Consider the following 23,000-nt stretch of genomic DNA (forward strand, 5'->3'; position numbering starts at 1 on the left):
CACCAAGTTTTGTTATTCTTTTCCCAATGAAGGTATTCTTAAAATAAGTTAGATGAAGCTTAAATTTCTTGGAATTCAACAAAGCTGTTCTAAACTTACTGATGAATTTAGGAATAACTGACATCATAACAGACTGCAGTCTTTTAAACTATAGGTTAAACAAATTTTTAAGTCTTTTAAAATTTCTGTCATGTTTTATAATTTTAACTACTTTATTGCTAAGTTCTCCCTGTTTCTGATGTCATTGAAGGTGACAGTTTTATAAAACTGTAATTTAAAATTACAAAATTTAATTAATTTAATTTTAATTTTTAAAAATTTCAATTTCCATTGTTTTTTTAAAACAAATATAAAATATATTCTTATACTTGAGTAATTGATAAATTAAATTATTAGTTGTAAATTAACAATTTATGTACATTTTTCTTGACATATTGACCTTGTTACTTCCAGTAATATATTAAATATAATTGATGTTTGTTGATATTCTTGGCTTTTTCCAAATCCTAGGGGGAAAAATTTCAGTGTTCCACCATTCATTATGATATTTGCTGCAGAATTTTCATTGATTCCTTTTGCCTAATTGAACAAGATTTATGCCTTGCCTATTCTATTGAAAACTTTTCTTTTAATATAATACATAGATATGGGATTAAATGATTATTTTCCCCACCTCTATTAAGATGATTACATGTGTACATGTGTAGAATCACAGCTTTTTATTGTAAAAGTATAAAAATCCTAAAAATTCTGCAACCACACCATAAAAGGTAGTTTCACTAAAATACAGATTTAAACACAGTCTATTAAGCCAAATAAAAAAAAGTAACACCTAGAGAGAAGGGACTATGACAGGCAAATAAGCCTAAGAAGTGGATGTTTTATTGACTACAATGACCATTATGGGGCTTCCCTGATGACTCAGATGGCAGGAGCCTGGATTCAATCCCTGGGTCAGGAAGAAGGGAATGGCTACCCACTCCAGTATACCTGCCAGGAGAATTCCATGGACAGAGGAACCTGGCGCGCTATAGTCCATGAGTTCTCAAGAAGTCAGACACGACTGAGCAAATAACACTATTGACCATTATAAGGAAAGATTCCTAATCCAATACTTATGCTTTTTTAAAAATAACATTTTGGAGGCTTTTCTTTTTTGTACTGCTCAACTAGGTAACCAAGGTAACTGGAAAATATTATACAAGTTACGATTATTGAAAGGATTTTCACTTGATATTAGCAGATGTAGGTGAGCATTCCACGAAAGAATGACCTCAGAGATGATTCAGTTCAGTTCAGTTCAGTTTAATTCAGTTGCTCAGTTGTGTCCAACTCTTTGTGACGCCATGGACTGAAGTAGGACAGGCCTCCCTGTCCATCAGCAAATCCCGGACATTACCCAAACTCATGTCCATTGAGTTGGTGATGCCATCCAACCATCTCATCCTCTGTCATCCCCTTCTCTCACCTTCAATCTTTCCCAGCAACAGGGTCTTTTCAAATGAGTCAGTTCTTCACATCAGGTGACCAAAGTATTGGAGTTTCCACTTCTACATCAGTCCTTCCAATGAATATTCAGGACTGATCTCCTTTAGGATGGACTGGTTGGATCTCCTTGCAGTCCAAGGGACTCTCAAGAGTCTTCTCCAACACTACAGTTCAAATGCATCAATTCTTTGGCGCTCAGCTTTCTTTATAGTCCAACTCTCACATCCATACATGACTACTGGAAAAACCATAGACTTGACTAGATGGACCTTTGTTGGCAAAGTAATGTGTCTGCTTTTTAATATGCGTCTAGGTTGGTCATAACGTTCCTTCCAAGGAGAAAGAGTCTTTTAATTTCATGGCTGCAATAACCATCTGCAGTGATTTTGGAGCCCCCAAAAATAAAGTCTGCCACTGTTTCCACTATTTCCCCATCTATTTGCCATGAAGTGATGGGACCAGATGCCATGATCTTAGTTTTCTGAATGTTGAGCTTTAAGCCAACTTTTTCAGTCTCCTTTTTCATTTTCATCAAGAGGCTCTTTAGTTCTTCTTCACTTTCTGCCATAAGGGTGGTGTCATCTGCGTATCTGAGGTTATTGATATTTCTCACGGCAATCTTGATTCCAGCTTTTGCTTCCTCCAGCCCAGCATTTCTCATGATCTACTCTGATATAAGCTAAATAAGCAGGGTGACAATATACAGCCTTGACCTACTCCTTTCCCAATTTGGAACCAGTCTGTTATCCCATGACTAGTACTAACTGTTGCTTCCTGACCTGCATATAGGTTTCTCAAGAGGCAGGTCAGGTGGTCTGGTATTCCCATCTCTTTCAGAATTTTCCACAGTTTATTGTGATCCACACAGAGATGATTATGAATCATTATACCACACTAACATCAGAGAAGTGCAACTTATAACATCTATGTGGAATTTTAAACAGGACAAAAATAATTTGAATATCTTTGAGAGTTAAATTTAATAGGGCCCTAATTTCCTTCCATTATGTTCTCAATAATTTTATTATTCTACTATATAAATATATATAGTGACATCCAACCACCATATATATATTCCCTCATGTCTCCCCAGAAATACTGAAGAAGACAGCAGACCATCCTCCAAGAATTTTCAGCAGAATGTCCTTTGTTAATGACACCACCTCGCATCCTTCTGCCTTCCTTCTGCTGGGTGTACCTGGTCTGGAAGATTTCCATATATGGATTGCTTTCCCTTTCTTTGTTGTTTACCTGATAGCCCTTGTAGGGAATGTCACAATCCTGTTTGTAATCAAGACAGACCAGAGCCTTCATCAACCCATGTTCTACTTCCTGGCTCTTCTCTCCTTTATTGATCTAGGTCTGTCCACTTCTACCATACCCAAAATGCTGGCCATCTTCTGGTTCAACCATAGGAAGGTAAGCTTTGAAGCCTGCCTCATTCAAATGTTCTTTATCCACACCGACACGGGAATGGAATCTGGTGTACTCCTGGCCATGGCAATTGACCGCTTTGTCGCCATCTGTTATCCACTGAGGTATACCACTATCCTCACCAACAAAATGGTAGCCATCATGGCCTCTGTTGCAGTGGTGAGGCCAGTCCTCCTTGCCATCCCCTTTTGTCCACTTCTTAAAAGACTTCCCTTTTGTGGACGCTATATTGTTCCTCATACCTACTGTGAGCATATGGGAATTGCTCGTCTAGCCTGTGCTAACATAAGAGTCAACATCATCTATGGCTTATTTACCATTGCTACCCTGATCTTTGACTTGCTCCTCATTGCCCTCTCTTATGTTCAGATCCTACAAACTGTTTTCCACCTTCCTTCTAGGGATGCCAGACTCAAAGCACTCAGCACATGTGGTTCACATGTCTGTGTCATCTTAGCCTTTTACACACCAGCATTTTTCTCCTTTATGACACACCGGTTTGGTAGAAATGTTCCTCATTACATTCACATCCTCCTGGCCAATTTGTATGTAGTTGTTCCTCCTTGTTTAAATCCAGTCATTTATGGGGTCAGGACAAAGCAAATTTGGAACAGAGTTGTGAGAATATTTGTCAAGAAAGAGGGACCTAATATATTAGAGAGTTGAAAACTTCTAGGAGGCTAACTTTTATCTTGTACTTCTCTCAGGGTACCAACTGAAATTACGAAAAGGTTAGTAACGAATTACTTTGGCCTTTATTAGAGACTTCTAAGTGTATAACTCAGTGATTCCTTTTCATAATTTATATATTTTTAAATTTATTTTTTATTGAAGGATAATTGCTTTACAGAATTTTGTTGTTTTCTGTCAAACCTCAACATGAATCAGTCATAGGTATACATATATCCATTCCCTTTTGAACCTGCCTTCCATCTCCCTCCCCATCCCACCTTCTGGGTTGATACAGAGCCCCTGTTTGAGTTTTCTGAGTCATATAGAAAATTCCCATTGGCTATCTATTTTACATATGATAATGTAAGTTTCCATGTTACTCTTTTCATACATCTCACCCTCTCCTCCCCTCTCTCCATGTCCATAATTCTATTCTCTATGTCTGTTTCTCCATTGCTGCTCATTAATGAATTCTTCAGAACCATTTTTCTAGATTCTGTATATATATATACACTAGAATATAATATTTATCTTTTTCTGACTTACTTTACTCTGTATAATAGGCTCTAGGTTCATCTACCTCATTAGGACTGACTCAAATGTGTTCTTTTTATGGCTGAGTAATACCCCATGGGGTATATGCACCACAACTTCTTTATGCATTCATCTGTGGATGGGCATCTAGGTTGCTTCCATGCTCTGGCTGTTGTAAATAGTGAGGCAATGAACAATGGAATACAGGTGTATTTTTCAATTTTGGTTTCCTCAGGTTATATTCCTAGGAGTGGGATTGTTGGGTCATGTTGTGGTTTTATTCCTAGTTTTATAAGTAATCTCCATACCATCTTCCATAGTGGCTGTATCAATTTACATTCCCACCAACAGTGCAAGAGCATTCCCTTTTCTCCACACCCTCACCAGCACTTATTGTTTGTAGACTTTTTGATGATGGCCATTGTGACTGGTGTGAGGTTTTGATTTGCATTTCTCTAATAATGAGTGATGTTGAGCATCTTTTCATGTGTTTGCTAGGCATCTGTATGTCTTCTTTGGAGAAATGTCTGTGTAGGTCTTTTCCCCACTTTTTGATTGGGTTGTTTGTCTTTCTGGTATTGAGTTGTATGAGATGATTGTGTATTTTGGAAATTAATCCTTTGTCAGTTGTTTCATTTACTATTATTTTCCCCGATTCCAAGGTTTGTCTATTCACCTTGCTTATAGTTTCCTTGCAGTGAAAAAGCCTTTAAGTTTAATCAGGTCCCACTTGTTTACTTTGGTTTTTATTTCCATTACTCTAGGTGGTGGGTCACAGAGGGTCTTGCTTTGTTTTATGTCATCGAGTGTTCTGCCTATGTTTTCCTCTAAAAGCTTTATAGTTTCTGGTCTCTCATTTAGGTCTTTAGTCCATTTTGAGTTTATTTTTGTGTATGGTGTTAAGAAGTGTTCTAATTTCATTCTTTTACATGTAGCTGTGCAATTTTCCCAGCACTATTTATTGAAGAGGCTGTCTTTTCCCCACTGCATATTCTTGTTTCCTTTGTGAAAAATAAGGTATGCAGAGGTGCATGGGTTTATATCTGTGCTTTCTATCTTGTTCCATTGGTCTATATTTCTATTTTTGTGCCAGTACCATACTGATTTGATGACTGTAGCTTTGTAGTATAATCTGAAGTCAGGAAGGTTGATTCCTCCAGCTCCATTCTTCTTTCTCAAGACTCGTTTGGCTATTTGGGGTCTTTGTGTTTCCATATGAATTGTGACATTTTTGTTTTAGTTCTGTGAAAAATGCTATTGGTAAGTTGATAGGGATCACATTGAAAATCTGTAGATTGCATTTAGTAGTATAGTCATTTTCAAAATATTGATTCTTCCTACCCAGGAACATGGAATATCTCTCTATCTGTTTATGTCATCTTTGGCTTCTCTCATTAGTGTCTTATAATTTTCTGTGTACAGTTCTTTTGTCTCCTAAGGTGAGTTTATTCCTGGATATTTAATTATTTTTGTTGCAATGTTGAATGGAATTGATTCCTTAATTTCATTTCTGATATTTCATTGTTAGTATACAGAAATGTAAGTGATTTCTTTGTATTTATTTTGTATCCTGCAACTTTGCTAAATTCATTGATCATCTCTAGTAATTTTCTGATACTATCTTTAAGGTTTCCTATGTACAGTATCATGTCATCTTCAAACAGTGAGAGCCTTAGTTCTTTCCGATCTGGATTCCTTTTATTTCTTTTTCTCTTCTGATGGCTGTGGGTAGGACTTCCAAAACTATGCTGAGTAATAGTGGTGAAAGTGGACACCCTTGTCTTTTTCTTATCTTAGGTGGAATGCTTTCAGTTTTTCACCATTGAGAATAATGCTTGCTGTAGGCTTATCATAATTAGCATCTACTATGTAGAGGTAGGTTCCTTTTATGCCCATTTTTTGAAGAGTTTTAATCATAAATGGGTACTGAATTTTGTCAAGGGCTTTTTCCGCATCTATTGAGATTACCATACGGATTTTATCTTTCAATTTTTTCATATGGCTTATCACATTGATTGATTTGTGTATATTGAAGAACCCTTGCATCCCTAGAATAAACCCAACTGGTGTATGAGTTTTTTGATGTGTTGCTGAATTCTGCTTGCTAAAATTTTGTTGAGGATTTTTGCACCTATGTTCTTCAGTGATATTGGCCTGTAGTTTTCTTTTTGTGTGTTGTCTCATCTGGTTTTGGTATCAGGGTGATGGTGGCCTCGGAGAATGAGTTTGGAAGTGTTCCTTCCTCTGCAATTCTTTGAAAGAGTTTTAGAAAGATAGGCATTCACTCTTCTCTAAAAGCTATATGGATTTTGATAGAATTGTCCTGTGAAGCCATTTGATCCTGGGCTTTTTTTTTTTTTCCAGAGATTTTTTTATCACAGCTTCAATTTCAGTGCTTGTAATTGGGTTGTTCATGATTTATATTTCTTCCTGGTTCAGTATTGGAAGGTTGATTTTTGTAAAAATCTGTCCATTTCTTCCATGTTATCCATTTTATTGCCATATGGTTGTTCATAATAGTCTCTTATAATCCTTTGTATTTCTGCATTGTCTGTTGTAACCTCTCCTGTTTCATTTCTAATTTTGTTGATTTGATTGTTCTCTCTCTCTTTCTTGATGAGTCTGGCTAAAGGCTTTTCAATGTTCTTTATCTTCTCAAAGATCCAGTTTTTACTTTTATTCATGTTTAATGCTGTTTCATTTTTTTTTCATTTATTGCTGCTCGGATCTTTATGCTTTCTTTTCTTCTACTATTTTGTTGTTGTTGTTGTTGTTGTTGTTCTTTTTCCAGTTTTTTAGATGTAAAGTTAGGTTGTCTATTTGATGTTTTTCATATTTCTTGAGGTAGGATTGTATTGCTATAAACTTCCCTCTTAGAAATGCTTTTGCTGCATCCCACAGTTTTTGAGTTGTCGTATTTTCATTGTCATTTGTTTCCAGAAATGTTTTGATTTCCCTCTTGATTTCTCAGTAACTTGTTGGTTATTTAGAAATGTGATGCTTAATCTCCATGTGTTTGCATTTCTTATAGTTTTTTTCTTGTAAGTAATATCTAGTCTCATACCATTGTGGTCAAAGAAGATGTTTGATATGATTTCAATTTTTTTTAATTTAGTGAGGTTTGATTTGTGACCCAAGATGTGGTCTACCCTGGAGAATGTTCCATATGTACTTGTGAAGAGGAGTGTTCTTCTGCATTTGGGTGGAATGTCCTGAAGATATCAATGAGATTCATTTCATCTAATGCATCAATTAAGACTTGTGTTTCCTTATTAATTTTCTGTTTTTATGATCTGTCCATTGGTATAAGTGGGGTGTTAAAGTCTCCTACTATTATTGTGTTACTGTCAATGTCTCCTTTTATATCTGTTAGTATTGATCTTATGTATCAAGATGCTCCTATATTGGGTGCATAGATATTTACAATTGTTATGTCTTCCTCTTGGATTGATCCCTTAATCATTCTGCAATGTCCTTCCTTATCTCTTGTAATATTCTCTATTTTAAGGTCTATTTTGTCTGATATGTCGATTGCTAGTCCAGCTTTCTTTTGCTTCCCATTTGCATGGAATATGTTTTTCCATCCTTTCACTTTCAGTCTATATGTGTCTTTAGGTCTGAAGTGGCTTCAGCATATATAGATAGCATATATATGGGTCTTGTTTTTGTATCCATTCATCCAGTCTGTGTTTTTTGGCTGGAGCATTTAGTCCATTTACATTCAAAGTAATTATTGATATGTGTGTTCCTATAGCCATTTTCTCAATTATTTTAGGTTGATTTTGTACATATTTTTTATTCTCTTGTATTTCTTGATTAAATAAGTCTCTTTAACATTTGTTGTAAAGCTGGTTTGGTGGTAATGAGTTCTCTTAACTTTTGTTTGTCTGAAAAGCTTTTTATTTCTTCATTAATTTTGAATGAAATCTTTGCCAGATACAGTAATCTTGGTTGTAGATTTTTCCCTTTCAGTACTTTAAATATATTCTGACATTCCCTTCTGGTCTGCAGAGTTTCTGCCAAAAGATCAGCTGTTGAGTGTATGGGATTGCCCTTGTATGTTACTTGTTGCTTCTCCCTTGCTGCTTTTAATATTCTTTCTTTCTGTTTAGTCTTTGTTAGTTTGATTAGTATGTGTCTTGGCATGTTTCTCCTTGGGTTTATCCTGTATGGGACTCTTTGTGACTCTTGGACTTGATTGACTATTTCCTTTCCCATGTTGAGGAAATTTTCAACTATAATCTCTTCAAAATTTTTATCATGCCCTTTCTTTTTCTCTTCTTCTTCTGGGACCCCTATAGTTCAAATATTGGTGCATCTGATATTGTCCCAGAGGTCTCTGAAACTGTTCTCAGTTCTTTTCATTCTTTTTACTGTATTCTGCTCTTCAGAAGTTATTTCCATCATTTTATCTTCCAGCTTATGGATTGGTTCTTCTGCTTCAGATATTCTGCTATTGAATCCTTCTAGAGTATTTTTAATTTCAGTAATTGTGTTGTTTGTCTTTGTATGTTTATTTTTTAATTTCAGTAATTTTGTTGTTTGTCTTTGTATGTTTATTTTTAAATTTCTTTGTATGTTAATGGATTCTTGCATTTCCTCCATTCTGTTTTAAAGGTTTTGGATCATCTTTACTATCATCATTCTGAATTCATTTTCAGGTAGTTTGCCTATTTCCTCTTCATTTATTTGGACTTCTGTATTTCTAGTTTGTTCCTTCATTTGTGTAGCATTTCTCTGCCTTATTATTATTTTTTTTTATCTTATTGTGTTTGAGATCAACTTTTCCCAGGCTTTAAGGTTTAATTCATTCTTCCTTTTGGTTTCTGCCCTCCTAAGGTTGATCCCCCACGTTCAAGGTAAGAGAAACCCAAGTAAGACGGTGGATGTTGCAAGAGGGCATCGGGGGCAGACACGCTGAAACCATAATCACAGAAAACTAGTCAATCTAATCACACTAGGACCACAGCCTTGTCTAACTCAATGAAACTAAGCCATGCCATGTGGGGCCACCCAAGATGGGCAGGTCATGGTGGAGAGGTCTGACAAAATGTGGTCCACTGGAGAAGGGAATGGCAAACTGCTTCAGTATTCTTGCCTTGAGAACCCCATGAACAGTACAAAAAGGCAAAATGATAGGATACTGAAAGAGGAACTCCCGAGGTTGGTAGGTGCCCAATATGCTACTGGAGATCAGTGGAGAAATAACTCTAGAAAGAATGAAGGGATGGAGCCAAAGCAAAAACAATACCCAGTTGTGGATGTGACTAGTGATAGAAGCAAGGTCTGATGCTGTAAAGAGCAATATTGCATAGGAACCTGGAATGTCAGGTCCATGAATCAAGGCAAATTGGAAGTGGTCAAACAGGAGATGGCAAGAGTGAATGTCAACATTCTAGGAATCAGCGAACTAAAATGGACTGGAATGGGTGAATTTAACTCAGATGACCATTGTATCTACTACTGTGGGCAGGAATCCCTCAGAAGAAATGGAGTAGCCATCATGGTCAACAAAAGAGTCTGAAATGCAGTACTTGGATGCAATCTCAAAAATGAAAAAATGATCTCTGTTTGTTTCCAAGGCAAACCATTCCGTATCACGGTAATCCAAGTCTGTGCCCCAACCAGTAACGCTGAAGAAGCTGAAGTTGAACAGTTCTATGAAGACCTACAAGACTTTTTAGAACTAACACCCAAAAAAGATGTCCTTTTCATTATAGGGGACTGGAATGCGAAAGTAGGAAGTCAAGAAAAACCTGGAGTAACAGGTAAATTTAGCCTTGGAATATAGAATGAAGCAGGACAAAGGCTAATAGAGTTTTGCCAAGAGAATGCACTGGTAATAGCAAACGCCCTCTTCTAACAACACAAGAGAAGACTGTACACATGGACAGCACCAGATGGTCAGCACCAAAATCATACTGATTATATTCTTTGCAACCAAAGATGGAGAAGATATCTACAGTCAGCAAAAACAAGACTGGGAGCTGACTGTGGCTCAGATCATGAGCTTTTTATTGCCAAATTCAGACTTGAATTGAAAAAAGTAGGGAAAACCACTAGACCATTCAAGTATGACCTAAATCAAATCCCTTATGATTAAACAGTGGAAGTGAGAAATAGATTTAAGGGATTAGATCTGACAGATAGAGTGACTGATGAACTATGGATGGAGGTTCGTGACATTGTACAGGAGACAGGGATCAAGATCATCCCCATGAAAGGAAATGCAAAAAAGCAAAATGGCTGTCTGGGGAGGCCTTACAAATAGCTATGAAAAGAAGAGAAGTGAAAAGCAAAGGAGAAAAGAAAAGATATAAGCATCTGAATGCAGAGTTCCAAAGAACAGCAAGAAGAGATAAGAAAGCCTTCCACAGCAATGAATGCAAAGAAATAGAGGAAAACAACAGAATGGGAAAGACGAGAGATCTCTTCAAGAAAATTAGAGATACAAAGGGAACATTTCATGCAAAGATGGGCTCAATAAAGGACAGAAATGGTACGGACATAACAGAAGCAGAAGACATTAAGAAAAGGTGGCAAGAATACACAGAAGAACTGTACAAAAAAAGATCTTCACGACCCAGATAATCACGATGGTGTGATCACTGAACTAGAGCCAGACATCCTGGAATGTGAAGTCAAGTGGGCCTTAGAAAGCATCACTACGAACAAAGCTAGTGGAGGTGATGGAATTCTAGTTGAGCTATTCCAAATCCTGAAAGATGATGCTGTGAAAGTGGTGCACTCAATATGCCAGTAAAATTGGAAAACTCAGCAGTGGCCACAGGACTGGAAAAAGTCAGTTTTCATTCCAATCCCAAAGAAAGGTAATGCCGAAGAATGCTCAAACTATCACACAATTGCACTCATTTCACATGCTAGTAAAGTAATGCTCAAAATTCTCCAAGCCAGGCTTCAGCAATATGTGAACTGTGAACTTCCTGATGTTCAAGCTGGTTTTAGAAAAGGCAGAGGAACCAGAGATCAAATTGTCAACATCCGCTGGATCATAGAAAAAGCAAGAAAGTTCCAGAAAAACATCTATTTCTGCTTTATTGACTATGCCAAAGCCTTTGACTGTGTGGATCACAATAAACTGTGGAAAATTCTTCAAGAGATAGGAATACCAGACTACCTGATCTGCCTCTTGAGAAATTTGTATGCAGGTCAGGAAGCAACAGTTAGAACTGGACATGGAACAACAGACTTGTTCCAAATAGGAAAAGGAGTTCGTCAAGGCTGTATGTTGTCACCCTGTTTATTTAACTTCTATGCAGAGTACATAATGAGAAACGCTGGACTGGAAGAAACGCTGGACTGGAAGAAACACAAACTGGAATCAAGACTGCCAGGAGAAATATCAATAACCTCAGATATGCAGAAGACACCACCCTTATGGCATAAAGTGAAGAGGAACTCAAAAGCCTCTTGATGAAAGTGAAAGCGGAGAGTGAAAAAGTTGGCTTAAAGCTCAACATTCAAAAAACTAAGATCATGGCATCCGGTCCCACCACTTCATGGGAAATAGATGGGGAAACAGTGGAAACAGTGTCAGACTTTATTTTTCTGGGCTCCAAAATCACTACAGATGGTGACTGCAGCCATGAAATTAAAAGACGCTTACTCCTTGGAAGGAAAGTTATGACCATCCTAGATAGCATATTCAAAAGCAGAGACATTATTTTGCCAACAAAGGTTCGTCTAGTCAAGGCTATGGTTTTTCCTGTGGTCATGTATGGATGTGAGAGTTGGACTGTGAAGAAGTTGAGCACTGAAGAATTGATGCTTTTGAACTGTGGTGTTGGAGAAGACTCTTGAGAGTCCCTTGGACTTCAAGGAGATCCAACCAGTCCGTTCTGAAGGAGATCAGGCCTGGGATTTCTTTGGAAGGAATGATGCTAAAGCTGAAACTCCAGTACTTTGGCCACCTCATGCGAAGTGTTGACTCATTGGAAAAGACTCTGATGCTGGGAGGGATTGGGGGCAGGAGGAGAAGGGGATGACAGAGGATGTGATGGCTGGATGGCATCACTGACTCAATGGATGTGAGTCTGAGTGAACTCCGGGAGTGTGTGATGGACAGGGAGGCCTGGCGTGCTGCGATTCATGGGGTCGCAAAGAGTCGGATACGACTGAGCAAGTGATCTGATCTGACCTGAGGGTTAGTTCTCTGGTAGTATAGGGTCTTGGAGTCAGTGCTCCCACTCCAAAGCCCCAGCGCTTGATCTCTGGTCAGGAACGAAGATTCCACAAGTGGTTTGTCATGGCATTAAGTGACATAAAACCAATATCCAAAAATGAGAAGCCAAAGATTAACCCCAGACAAATGGTAGTTACAAAATCAGGAATAATTAAAATAATGGACTATATACATTTACATCCACAAGTGAAATCAAAACAGTCCAACAAAAATAAAGTATAGTAGACTTATCCAGGAATCAAAGGAAATAAAAAAGTATATTTATCAGTTAAGAAGAAAACTAAGTAAAGCATAAATTGGAAAACAAAACTAAAGCAAATTGCCAAGTGGGGGAAAAAAAGCAATGAATATGAAAACAAAACTAACAAATATGTTGAGAGGAAAGAAAGGAAAGAAACCATAGATATGCAAAGTTAAATGAAGAAGATTTATATACATTAAAGATTAACGGCAAAGGGAAAAGCAGTGTAGGAAAGACAAACAAAGGAATAAATGTAGAAAAAAATATAATAGGTTTGTTTAAAAAATTAAAAGATAAAACCATAAAAAGAGAAAAGGAAAACAAAATGGAAGAAGGTAATAGAAAAAAAAAAAAGAAAACTACACAGAACTGCAAAAGTCTAAGTCGAGCTAGAGGTTTATAACAACAATAAAAAATGTGACTGAATGTACACATATATATATCCATACAGTCCAAGAAAAATAAAGTACAATAGATTGACCCAGAGTACAAAGGAAACCAAAAATTAGGTCTATCAGAACAAAATTAACTAAAGCACAAACTGTAAAACAAAACTAAAGTAAGGTGCCAATTGGGAATAAAGCAATGAAAATAAAACTGACAAATATGTTGAGAGGAAAGGAAAGAAAGAAAAGAAAGAAAAAATAGATATGCAAAGTTAAATAGAGTTAGATAAGGAAGATTTATATACATTAAAGATTAACTGCAAGGGAAAAAGAACTGTAGGAAAAGAAAACAAAGGAATGAATTTAGAAAAAAAAATAATAGATTTTAAATATTAATATTAAAAAAGGAGAAAAAAAAAGAAGGAAAACTCCTCAAAACTGCAAAAAGCCCAATATAGAGGCAGAGGTTTATAGCAACTATAAAAATTGTGACTGATAAAAATAAATCTGAAAGCTTAATTAGATTTCATAGTGCCAATAAAATTGACAACTACATTGGTGGGGGGGCAGGGAGAAAGAAAGAAAAAAAAAATTCCAAAAGACTCTATAGAACAAGTCAAAACCTAAGAATAATAAATGCTTTTCTTGAGTCAGTGCTGGCACTGCTGGGAGTCACAGTCCATCTTACCTCCCTAGGATGCCCTCCAACACTGTGTTGATCTCTGGACCTGCTATGGGGGCAGCTCAGATTCTAATTCGGTCCTGCTCCAGTGTGTTCTTGCCTCCAATGTCTACAGCTATCTGAATTAGTGTGCTTTCTTTTGTGGGAGCTCTCAATGTCCTTTTATATATTCCATAGATACAGAGTCTGCCTAGTCTATCATGTGGATTTAATCTTCAGCTTGTACAGCTGGTGGGAAGGTTTTGGGTCTTCTTCCTTAGACACACTGCCTCTGGGTTTCAATTGTGGTTTATTTCCACTTCTGCATGTGGGTTGTCCACTGGGGTTTTGCTCATGAGGCTGCCCTGGAGGACTTGGGTCTGCCCCTGTGAGAGCCAGGGATGGACATGGTGCAGCTGCTTGGCTTGCAGGGGTTCTGGAGGCATGTCTAGGACAGCAGGAAATACAGTGTTCTAGAAGGATATGGCAACCAGCACTGGCCAATACACTCCAGTATTCTTGTCTGGAAAACCCCCTCCCTGCATGGATATACTTAAGACTTTTATTGCCTGTGGCAGTTCTGCCCCAGTGAGAGTTGAGAATGAAGGTGGCGCAGCTGCTTGGTTTGCGGGGACCCTGGCAGTGCCAAATTTGCAGGGACATGGACTACTGTAATGCAGGAGTTATGGCCCTATCAGAATCTTTCTTCAAGCCTCTTTTCGCTGGCGATTACAAGGCCTCTTTGTCCAGTCTTTCTCCGTAGTTCTGCCCATTCAGTCACTTAGAGGGCTCCCTTGCCTGGGGTCCTTCTCTGTTGTTCAGCACGTCAGGCACTTAAAGGGGCACCCTGGGTGGGGTCCTACTCTGTAGTTCAGTGCATATCGTGTTTGATGGACCAGGCTCTCTAATGTTCAGCTGCTGATGATGGTGTGCAGAGAAAGAGGCTATGGTGATGGCTCCACCCACTCTGTGTGACTCAGCATTATTGCCTTGCTCCCATGGCTGCCCAGCTTTCTTCAACAGGCATTTCCCACCACAATCTCCACCCTCACATCCCTTTGATCCATCTCTCTGCAGTCAATAGCAGCCCTCACCCTAGGATGGCTCCACAATCCCTAAACTCCAGCTCCCAGCCACTGTGCTTTCTGGGGACCTGCATCCCGGTCCCTGTCCAAGGGACTATGTGTGGCTGCAGCAAGGACTGTCTGATTTTCATTTCATTTAAGCTGCCACATGTGAGCTGTTTCTGTCTTAAATGCTTCTCCTCTGACTCAGACAATTGCCCTGATGTGAGGATCAGACCCCTGCTTCAGTTCCCCCACCCACTGAGGGCAGGTCCAATCCTACTAACAGTCCCGTTTCTCCCTCTATTTCCTTTGTCCTACCAAGTTTTGTATGGTTCTATATATTATTTTCCACTGGTCAGGTACTCCTGTCCACTCTCAGCTGGTGTTCAGTATGCACTTCTGTGTCTGAAGGTGTATTTCTGATGTATCCGTGGAGAGATAGGTACTTCACATCCACCTACTCTGCCATCTTGTTCCTGTAATTTGTGATTTGACTTGCAATTGATTATTCTGCTTTTTGTCACTGAAGGTGAGTGAAGAAGAGTGGGACTAAGTAAAAAATGTAATGGAATTCCTGGATAGGTGATGACAATGTTGTTCTCTATGTCAACAGTAACATCTATGTACAGGTTTGTTAAATAGTAAGATTCTGGTTGCATGAAATTCATCATGTTTTGGCTCATGCATCAATATTTTGGAATTTGTCCTTCAACTACCTATTTTTTTGCCAATACTATTTTCATCTAGATGACAGTTGTCAATTTCACTCAAAGGGTTATTGCAGTCTCATGTCATTTAAAATAGCTTAAGTATAAAGTATTCATCAAGACATACAAAATACATAGAGAGATAAGACTTACACAGAGAAAACTAATAATCATTTTTGAGAGCAATTTTAAAAGATATACATGTGTAGATATATACAATCATCATATATCCAAAGTCTTTTTATTGTGAATTTCTATTCTAAGTACCTATTTATATATATACACCTATTTTTCCTTGGAAGAAAAGCTATGACAAACCTAGACAACATATTAAAAAGAAGAGATGTTACTTTGCTGACAAAAGTCCATATAGTCAAAGCTATGGTTTTTCCAGTAGTCATGTATGGATGTGAGAGTTGGACTGTGAATAAAGCTGAGCACTGAAGAACTGATGATTTTGAACTGTGGTTTTGGAGAAGACTCTTGAGAGTCCCTTGGACTGCAAGGAGATCCAACCAGTCCATCCTAAAGGATATCAGTCCTGGCTGTTCATTGGAAGGACGGATGTTGAAGCTGAAACTCCAATACTTTGGCCACCTGATGTGAAGAGCTGACTCATTTGAAAAGACCCTGATGTTGGGAAAGACTGAGGGCAGTCCATATAGTCAAAGCTATGGTTTTTCCAGTAGTCATGTATGGATGTGAGAGTTGGCCCATAAAGAAAGCTGAGTGCCAAAAAACTAATACTTTTGAAGATAGGAGGAGAAGGGGACAACAGAGAATGAGATGGTTGGATGGCATCACTGACCCGAGGGGCATGAGTTTGAGCAAGCTCCGGGAGTTGGTGATGGACAGGGAAGTCTGGCATGCAGCAATCCATTGGGGTGCAAAGAGTCAGACATGACTGAGAAGCTGAACTGAACTGGACTGATGCTTGTTATGTCATAAAGCAACTCTATTTTCAACATGAAATATAGTTTATAATGACAGCAACAACATTATCATTTACATATGACAGTTATTCCTTAATTGCATCTTGAATTTCATTGTCTATAAAGGGAGAAAATGAAATCAAAACAAGAGTTTGTCTTGTGCTTAGAAGATATGTTGTGTACATTTTTGTAAACCATACCAGACTTAGACTAAATGGGATCTTACACATCATACACACCTCTTTGTATAGGTGAGAGTTAAATTTCTTAACTATATCATTCTAAGTACAATCAAAAACCTCTGAGACTTGGGCACAAAGGTCAGAACTACTTCTAGTACTGCTTTTCTCATGCCCAGAAGCTATCCACTGCAGTGTTAAAACAAGTACAGCGACATACAGAAGTTAAATTTATGGTGGCCCAGAGAATATGGCATTTTAACTACTTCAGCTAATTCTATGGGTTTATTTTTTCCTTTGGTACTGAATTACTCAGGTTCAAATTTGGAATGTCATCAGTTGAGTTTTCCACTGTATCTTAAACTTACTACTTGAGTAGAACTGGTTAGAGAAAGTAGATTTTCTCCCTATTATTTAAAAAGAAAATATGTTTTATTTCAGGCCTCATAATAAATAAGATAACAAAAATGTTTGTCACTGGGGATTCTCTTATTATACATTACCCACTCTATTTTCAATAACTATACAAGCAACAAGAGTAGCCAATATTTGTGATGTGCTTACTATGACTCAGATACTATAACTAGCACTACAATTCTATCAGTGATTGATACCTAACAGAGGTGATAGCAATCTTTAGGGACTATCTTGGAAATTTCTCTTTGTGTTTTGTTATTGTCATCAAAGTATTTAAGAGACATTACTGGATTTAGTGACTATAAACCAGAAAGAAACCTCCAATACATAGAATAATTCCTCCCAACCTCCTACCCTCCACAAAATGTCCTGTATATGAGAGAAATTTCAGATATGCAACTGGATATTGTGTAGTTAAAAAAAAAAAAGCCTATATAATATTCTGAATACAGAATTTCACCTTGCTTGTATTTGCTGTTATGAATGTAGATTTTTTTCACTTTGCTTTACTAATAATCAGAAATTACTTTTGTATGGTTTTAACAAGCAAATATGTACTTGATATTATAGAAATATAACTATTCAAAAGAATGGTATATATTGTTTGTTAAGACTATTATCAGAAGTTATTAAATATTTTTGAAAATTACACCACCAACAGCAACAATAACATTTCTCATGGTGTCTGAGTAATCAATGAAATACACCAAGATTCACCAATATTTATAACTTTCATATTTATAGTTATTCTATGCAGAGGTAAAAGGGCTAATTATTATATCACCTAGTGCTGTCATATACAAGTATATATGTTGCTAGTTTTACACTTATATTACTACTTGGGTATTATGTATTCTTTTAAATGTAACTATATTTGATTAAGGAGGATAGAGTAGACATTAGAAAACTTTTGTTACATAAAGGGGAATTTAGACTGAGGTTTATTCCTCTAGCACAGATAAACCTCACTCTAATTCTCACACCTCAGACAACATAAGGTTTTTGAAAAAAATTTAGGAGAAAATCTTTACAACCCAAAGTTAGCCAATAAATTTCTTAGATATGACACCAAAATCCTGATACATACAAGAAAAGAAGATATATTGGACCTGATTAAAATTAAAATTATTTTGATATAAACTGGCATGGCTTAACAAGTCCCAAAGACTATACCAAATACTAGCTTGGAAAGAAAAATAATAAAAATTAAACACTTTGCTCTAGTTTTTTTACTTTCTATGTATCTTTGATATTTGCTAATCTCACTGAAATCAATATACTTACCAAGCTTTCTAGCTTGTATGAATCCAAGATTTAGCTGAAAAGTTTTTCACTTCAAGGTAATGCTGATTCATTTTCAACATTTCCTGTTTAATAAAACCCTTATCTCTGTTGATGATCTGGGGACTCACAAACTTTGCAAAGTTGAACACATTTGATTGTTAAGAATTTAAGGAATCCATCCCTAATTCTTTTGGTTTTAACACCATAAATAATAGGATTCATCATGGGTGGAATGAGAAGGTATATATTGGCTATAAAAATGTGGACAGGTGGAGCAATGTGGTGACCAAACCTATGAGTGAGAAAAGAGAAAAAAGCTGGTGTATAAAACACCAAAATGACCCATACATGGGAGACACAGGTACTCAAGGTCTTGAGGCGGGCAGCTTTGGATGGGAGATTGAAGACTGTGAAAAGAATAAGGACATAAGAACAGATGATCAGTATGAAATCCAATCCTCCTGTCAGGAATGCCACAATTAGGCTGTAGGCTCTACGAATCTTGGTCTCAGAGCAAACCAGTTTTATCAGGGCCATAAACTCACAGTAAGTATGGGAGATGACATTAGTTTTGCAGTAGGAAAGCCATCTTAGTAGAAAGGGGTGTGGACTGAGAAGTACAGCTCCTCTGAAGACAATAAGCAAACCCAAGCCTACAATCACTGCGGGTGTTAAGATAGTGGAATGTCTTAGGGGGTGGCAGATAGCTACAAATCGGTCAAAAGCCATGGCCAAGATAAACCCAGATTCCATAGTAGATAGAGAATGGATAAAATACATTTGAGTAAGGCAGGCTTCAAAGTAGATCTCTCTGTCATTGAACCAGAAGAGACTGAGTATCTTGGGAAGTGTAGAAGAAGTAAGCATCAAATCAGCAACTGAGAGCATGCATAGAAAGAGGTACATAGGTTCGTGCAGTTTGCGATCTGTCTTTATAATTAATAAAAGAGCAACATTTCCCATCAGTGACAGTAGGTAGACCAGACAGAAGGGGATGGAGATCCATAGGTGGGCATCCTCCAATCCTGGAATGCCAAGTAGCAGGAAGGTGTTAAGTTTAAGGTTGCTCCTGTTGTAGTCTAGCATTATCCAAAAAATGAGTATGCCACGGTCCTATCCAAATTAAAAAAAACAAAGATTACAAAAACACGAAGACCAATTATTTTCATTGTTATGTGTTGGAAAAGACACTGACATCCAGTGACATACAACTGGCTATTGAAGGATTTCTTCAGTAATACAATATTTCAATTCATCAAATGCATGGAACTATGCTTTGGGACAGACAAAAAAATTGTACAAAGGTATTCTCTTTCCTTTTTTCGATCTCCCTTGACTTTTTTTTCAGAAGTGTCCAGTTAGCTAGATACATTTTAATCATAGTATAGCACTATAAAGTTAATAACTGATATATTGGTAAAAATGGAGATATAACTTTCTACCATTTTAAACACTCAAAAAAAGTAAAAGTCCAGCCATCATGGATGAGATCAGACATTTGTATATTTAACTTCTCTTACCACATTCCCAATGATAGGGCTTATAGATAAAAGGAAACGGAGACTTGAGAAATACTAAAGGACAACTGGAGGCAATGAAGTGGTGTGAATAAAAATGATCTTATATTGAAAAACAAGTCAATGAGTTGATAAATTTCATAAAATCATCCAACTTGAATGGTTAGAAAAAATTAATTTACAAAGATAAGCCAATAGAGAAAATGACTATGTCTAGAAAACATGGGTGTTCAGGTTACTAGATATTTGTGCTCTATTATAAATGACCAAGTCAAATTCTTCCAGAAGATGTATAATATATTCTTCGGTCATACAATACACATGAAGTTGATTTTTTGCTTTCCAAGGAAAATTGTTACTTCTTTAACTTTTAATTAAAAAAATATATTGGAGTATAGTTGATTTACAATGTTGTGTTAGTTTCTGCTGTATAGTAAAGGGAATTTTATACACACACGCACACATACACACACACACACACACATTGGAGAAGGAAATGGCAACCCAATCCAGTACTCTTGCCTGGGAAATCCCATGGACGGAGGAGCCTGGTAGGCTGCAGTCCATGGGGTCGCAAAGAGTCGGACACGACTAAGCGACTTCACTTTCACTTTTCACTTTCACTTTCATGCATTGGAGAAGGAAATGGCAACTCACTCCAATGTTCTTGCCTGGAGAATCCCAGGGATGGAGAGCCTGGTGGGCTGCCATATATGGGGTCGCACAGAGTCGGACATGGCTGAAGTGATTTAGCAGCAGCAGCAGCATACACACACACACACACACACACACACTCCTTTTTAAATTATTTTCCCATATAGGCTATTACAGAGTATGGAGTAGAGTTCTCTGTGCTATACAGTGGGTCCTTTTAGTCACTTATTTTATATACAGTAGTGGGTATACATCAATCCCAATCTCCCAATTTATCCCTCTCCACTCACTGACTCCCTGGTAATTTATATATATATATATATATGTAACTTTATTTTTTATTTTGTAGGTAAGTTCATTTGTACCCTTCTTTTAGATTCCACATATACCAAGTAAAATTGTAAATACACCTTTTGGCTCCCAGATATTATCTGACCAGAAAGCATGCATCTTGAAAGCTTGAATGATTATTTTGGAAAGTTATTCTAACAATACTAAATTTTAAATTGGTAAGTCATTATTTTGGTTCCAGTATTAGTGTTATCATGAGCTCATATAATATGAGGCATCTGAATAAAAAAGTTTAGTTATTAGTCTGAATAAAAAAGTTTCATTAAAACAATGAGGTTTTGACCAAATATAGTTCAGGATTAAATACTAGGGCTAGGTTAACAAAAATTATCACAGGTTAAATATTTAACTTAATTTTCTTCTACATTACTTTTGTTAATAAGAAGTTGAGCCATCTTTCAGAGAAGCACACTGGTTCTAGGACTTAGGACTTAACCTAGAACGTTTAACCTAGGTTCCAGCATTCCCTTCTGGTAGAAGCACTGAACTTGTTCTTTCCACCTCAGTCACAACTCTCCTGCCCATAACCAGATTATCCTACCTCTAACCAGATGATCTCACTTCTCAGACTGAGTCCCAGCATATTTACTATATCTACAGCAGGTGCCATTAAACTTCCTATCCTGGGGGACCTGAGGCCTACAGGGATATCCTATAAAGAGCCTCTCCTGAGAATGCTGTCTGGTTGTAGGCAGTTTCACTAATCTCTCCAAGTGTCTCCAAGCACAATTTGGTCTCTTGGAGGGACTCAGTTTTGTGGTCTCCTTGTTACCTGAGCTCTGAGCTTAAAAATCAATAGAATATGGCCTCTACTACAGGACTAATAGGATAATTTATTGTGCCTAAAGTACACGCAAGTGCAGTGAACTAAATGCTTTCTTACAACCTATGTGATGAGAGCTAGAAGAAGTTGAAGATATAGAGGAACACGTTTATGAATTAATCAGGGTAAGCACTGTAATATCCCCACATGCCTCCGGGTATTCTTAAGTAATTCACCTGAATCAGATTTACCTCTGAAAAACAATTAGAACTCCATGACATCACTTAGCCATGTTCCTATATCTGCATCCCCCTAGACTTATCTATTTGATCAAATAAAAGATATGCATTATTTTCATGTACAGGAGCATCCCTATTTCAGTTTTGGTTGGAATGTTATGCAAAGATTTGATATGCTTTCCTACAGATGTTCCTCTGCATCCTTTTCTTCTGTTCTATAAATATCAGGAGCAGTGTGTTACTGAGTCCAAGCTAGCTCTGCTCTCTGTACGATAGGCCAATGAATCCGAGAGACAAGGTGCTGAGACAAGGAGGAGCCAGCTGACTGAAAAAATGGTAGGCTAGTGCCTCAAAATAACCATCTCATCAGGGTCTGGATGCCAGGTTCTTTTGTAGAGTCAGAGAGAAAGCAACACGGAAATAAAGTCAAAAGACAGAATGGAGAGGCAGAGGCTGCTGGGAAGTAAAGGGTCTTTAGTCTTGCAAAATATCTCTAAGGGAATGGCCAACCTTTGGATGGGGTGTGCTCATCTCTTATATTCACAGGGCGGGGACAGATTAGCTCTCTATGAACTGAACAAAGGCACTTTAGTTTACAGTCAGGCATTGGGGCAGGGTCATCTGAGGCAAGCTATTAGGCATGATTAAAGCAAGGAAAAGCAAGTCCAAGAAACAGTCTCTAACATGGAGTTAGAATTGGCTTCCTCCTTGCAACAGGTGAACTTTACCAGCTATGTGTTCCAGGATCACAGATAATTTATATTTACTCTAAGTTTGTTCAAAGAGTTGATGGGCAGGAAGATATTCGGGAAAGGAGGGAAAAGCCAAAAAACTTCTCCCTATTTCTCACTTTCCTCAGCTGCATCTACTCTATGGTTCCAGATTCTGTCAGACTTCCATGGCCTTAGCTTCCACTGGGAGACTCTATATCTCTAGATTTGACAATAATTTTTGGATATGACACTAAAACAAAAGTAACAAAAGTAAAACTAGAGAAACTGATCTTCACCAAAATTGAAAACTTTTCTATATCAAAGGACACTATCACCAGAGTTAATAGGCAACCAGAAAATTAGAGAAACCGTAGTAAACCATATATCTGATAAGCAATTAATTTCCCAAATACAGAAAGAACTCTAAAAATTCAACAAAAATAACTGTATTAAAAAATGGGCAAAGGACTTGCACAGACATTTGTCTAAAGAATATTTTCAAATGGCCAATAAGCACATGAAAAGATCCTCAGCCATATTAACTATTGTGTGTTGCTA

General features: G+C 37.4%; 2 protein-coding genes across 2 annotated transcripts; one reads left to right on the plus strand and one right to left on the minus strand.

Annotated features, from left to right (window-relative positions):
- The first annotated feature begins 2,565 nt into the window (after window positions 1-2,565).
- OR52E19 (olfactory receptor family 52 subfamily E member 19) lies at window positions 2,566-3,588 on the plus strand. The gene has a single exon (XM_002693324.2). It carries the CDS (start codon window positions 2,629-2,631, stop codon window positions 3,586-3,588), a length of 960 nt encoding a protein of 319 aa, XP_002693370.1. The 5' UTR covers window positions 2,566-2,628.
- Window positions 3,589-18,304: 14,716 nt separating this feature from the next.
- On the minus strand, window positions 18,305-19,291 carry OR52S2 (olfactory receptor family 52 subfamily S member 2). Its single transcript, XM_002693325.5, has one exon. The coding sequence runs from the start codon at window positions 19,289-19,291 to the stop codon at window positions 18,305-18,307; it is 987 nt and encodes a 328-aa protein (XP_002693371.1).
- Window positions 19,292-23,000: the final 3,709 nt, after the last annotated feature.

Source organism: Bos taurus, chromosome 15 (assembly GCF_002263795.3).
Source record: "Bos taurus isolate L1 Dominette 01449 registration number 42190680 breed Hereford chromosome 15, ARS-UCD2.0, whole genome shotgun sequence".
In the NCBI taxonomy this organism is placed as follows: Eukaryota; Metazoa; Chordata; class Mammalia; order Artiodactyla; family Bovidae; genus Bos; species Bos taurus.

Bases quoted from the DNA above. Each gene is read 5' to 3' on its own strand.
- OR52E19 (XM_002693324.2), top strand. From the start codon at position 2,629: ATGTCCTTTGTTAATGACACCACCTCGCATCCTTCTGCCTTCCTTCTG.
- OR52S2 (XM_002693325.5), bottom strand. From the start codon at position 19,291: ATGCTAGACTACAACAGGAGCAACCTTAAACTTAACACCTTCCTGCTA.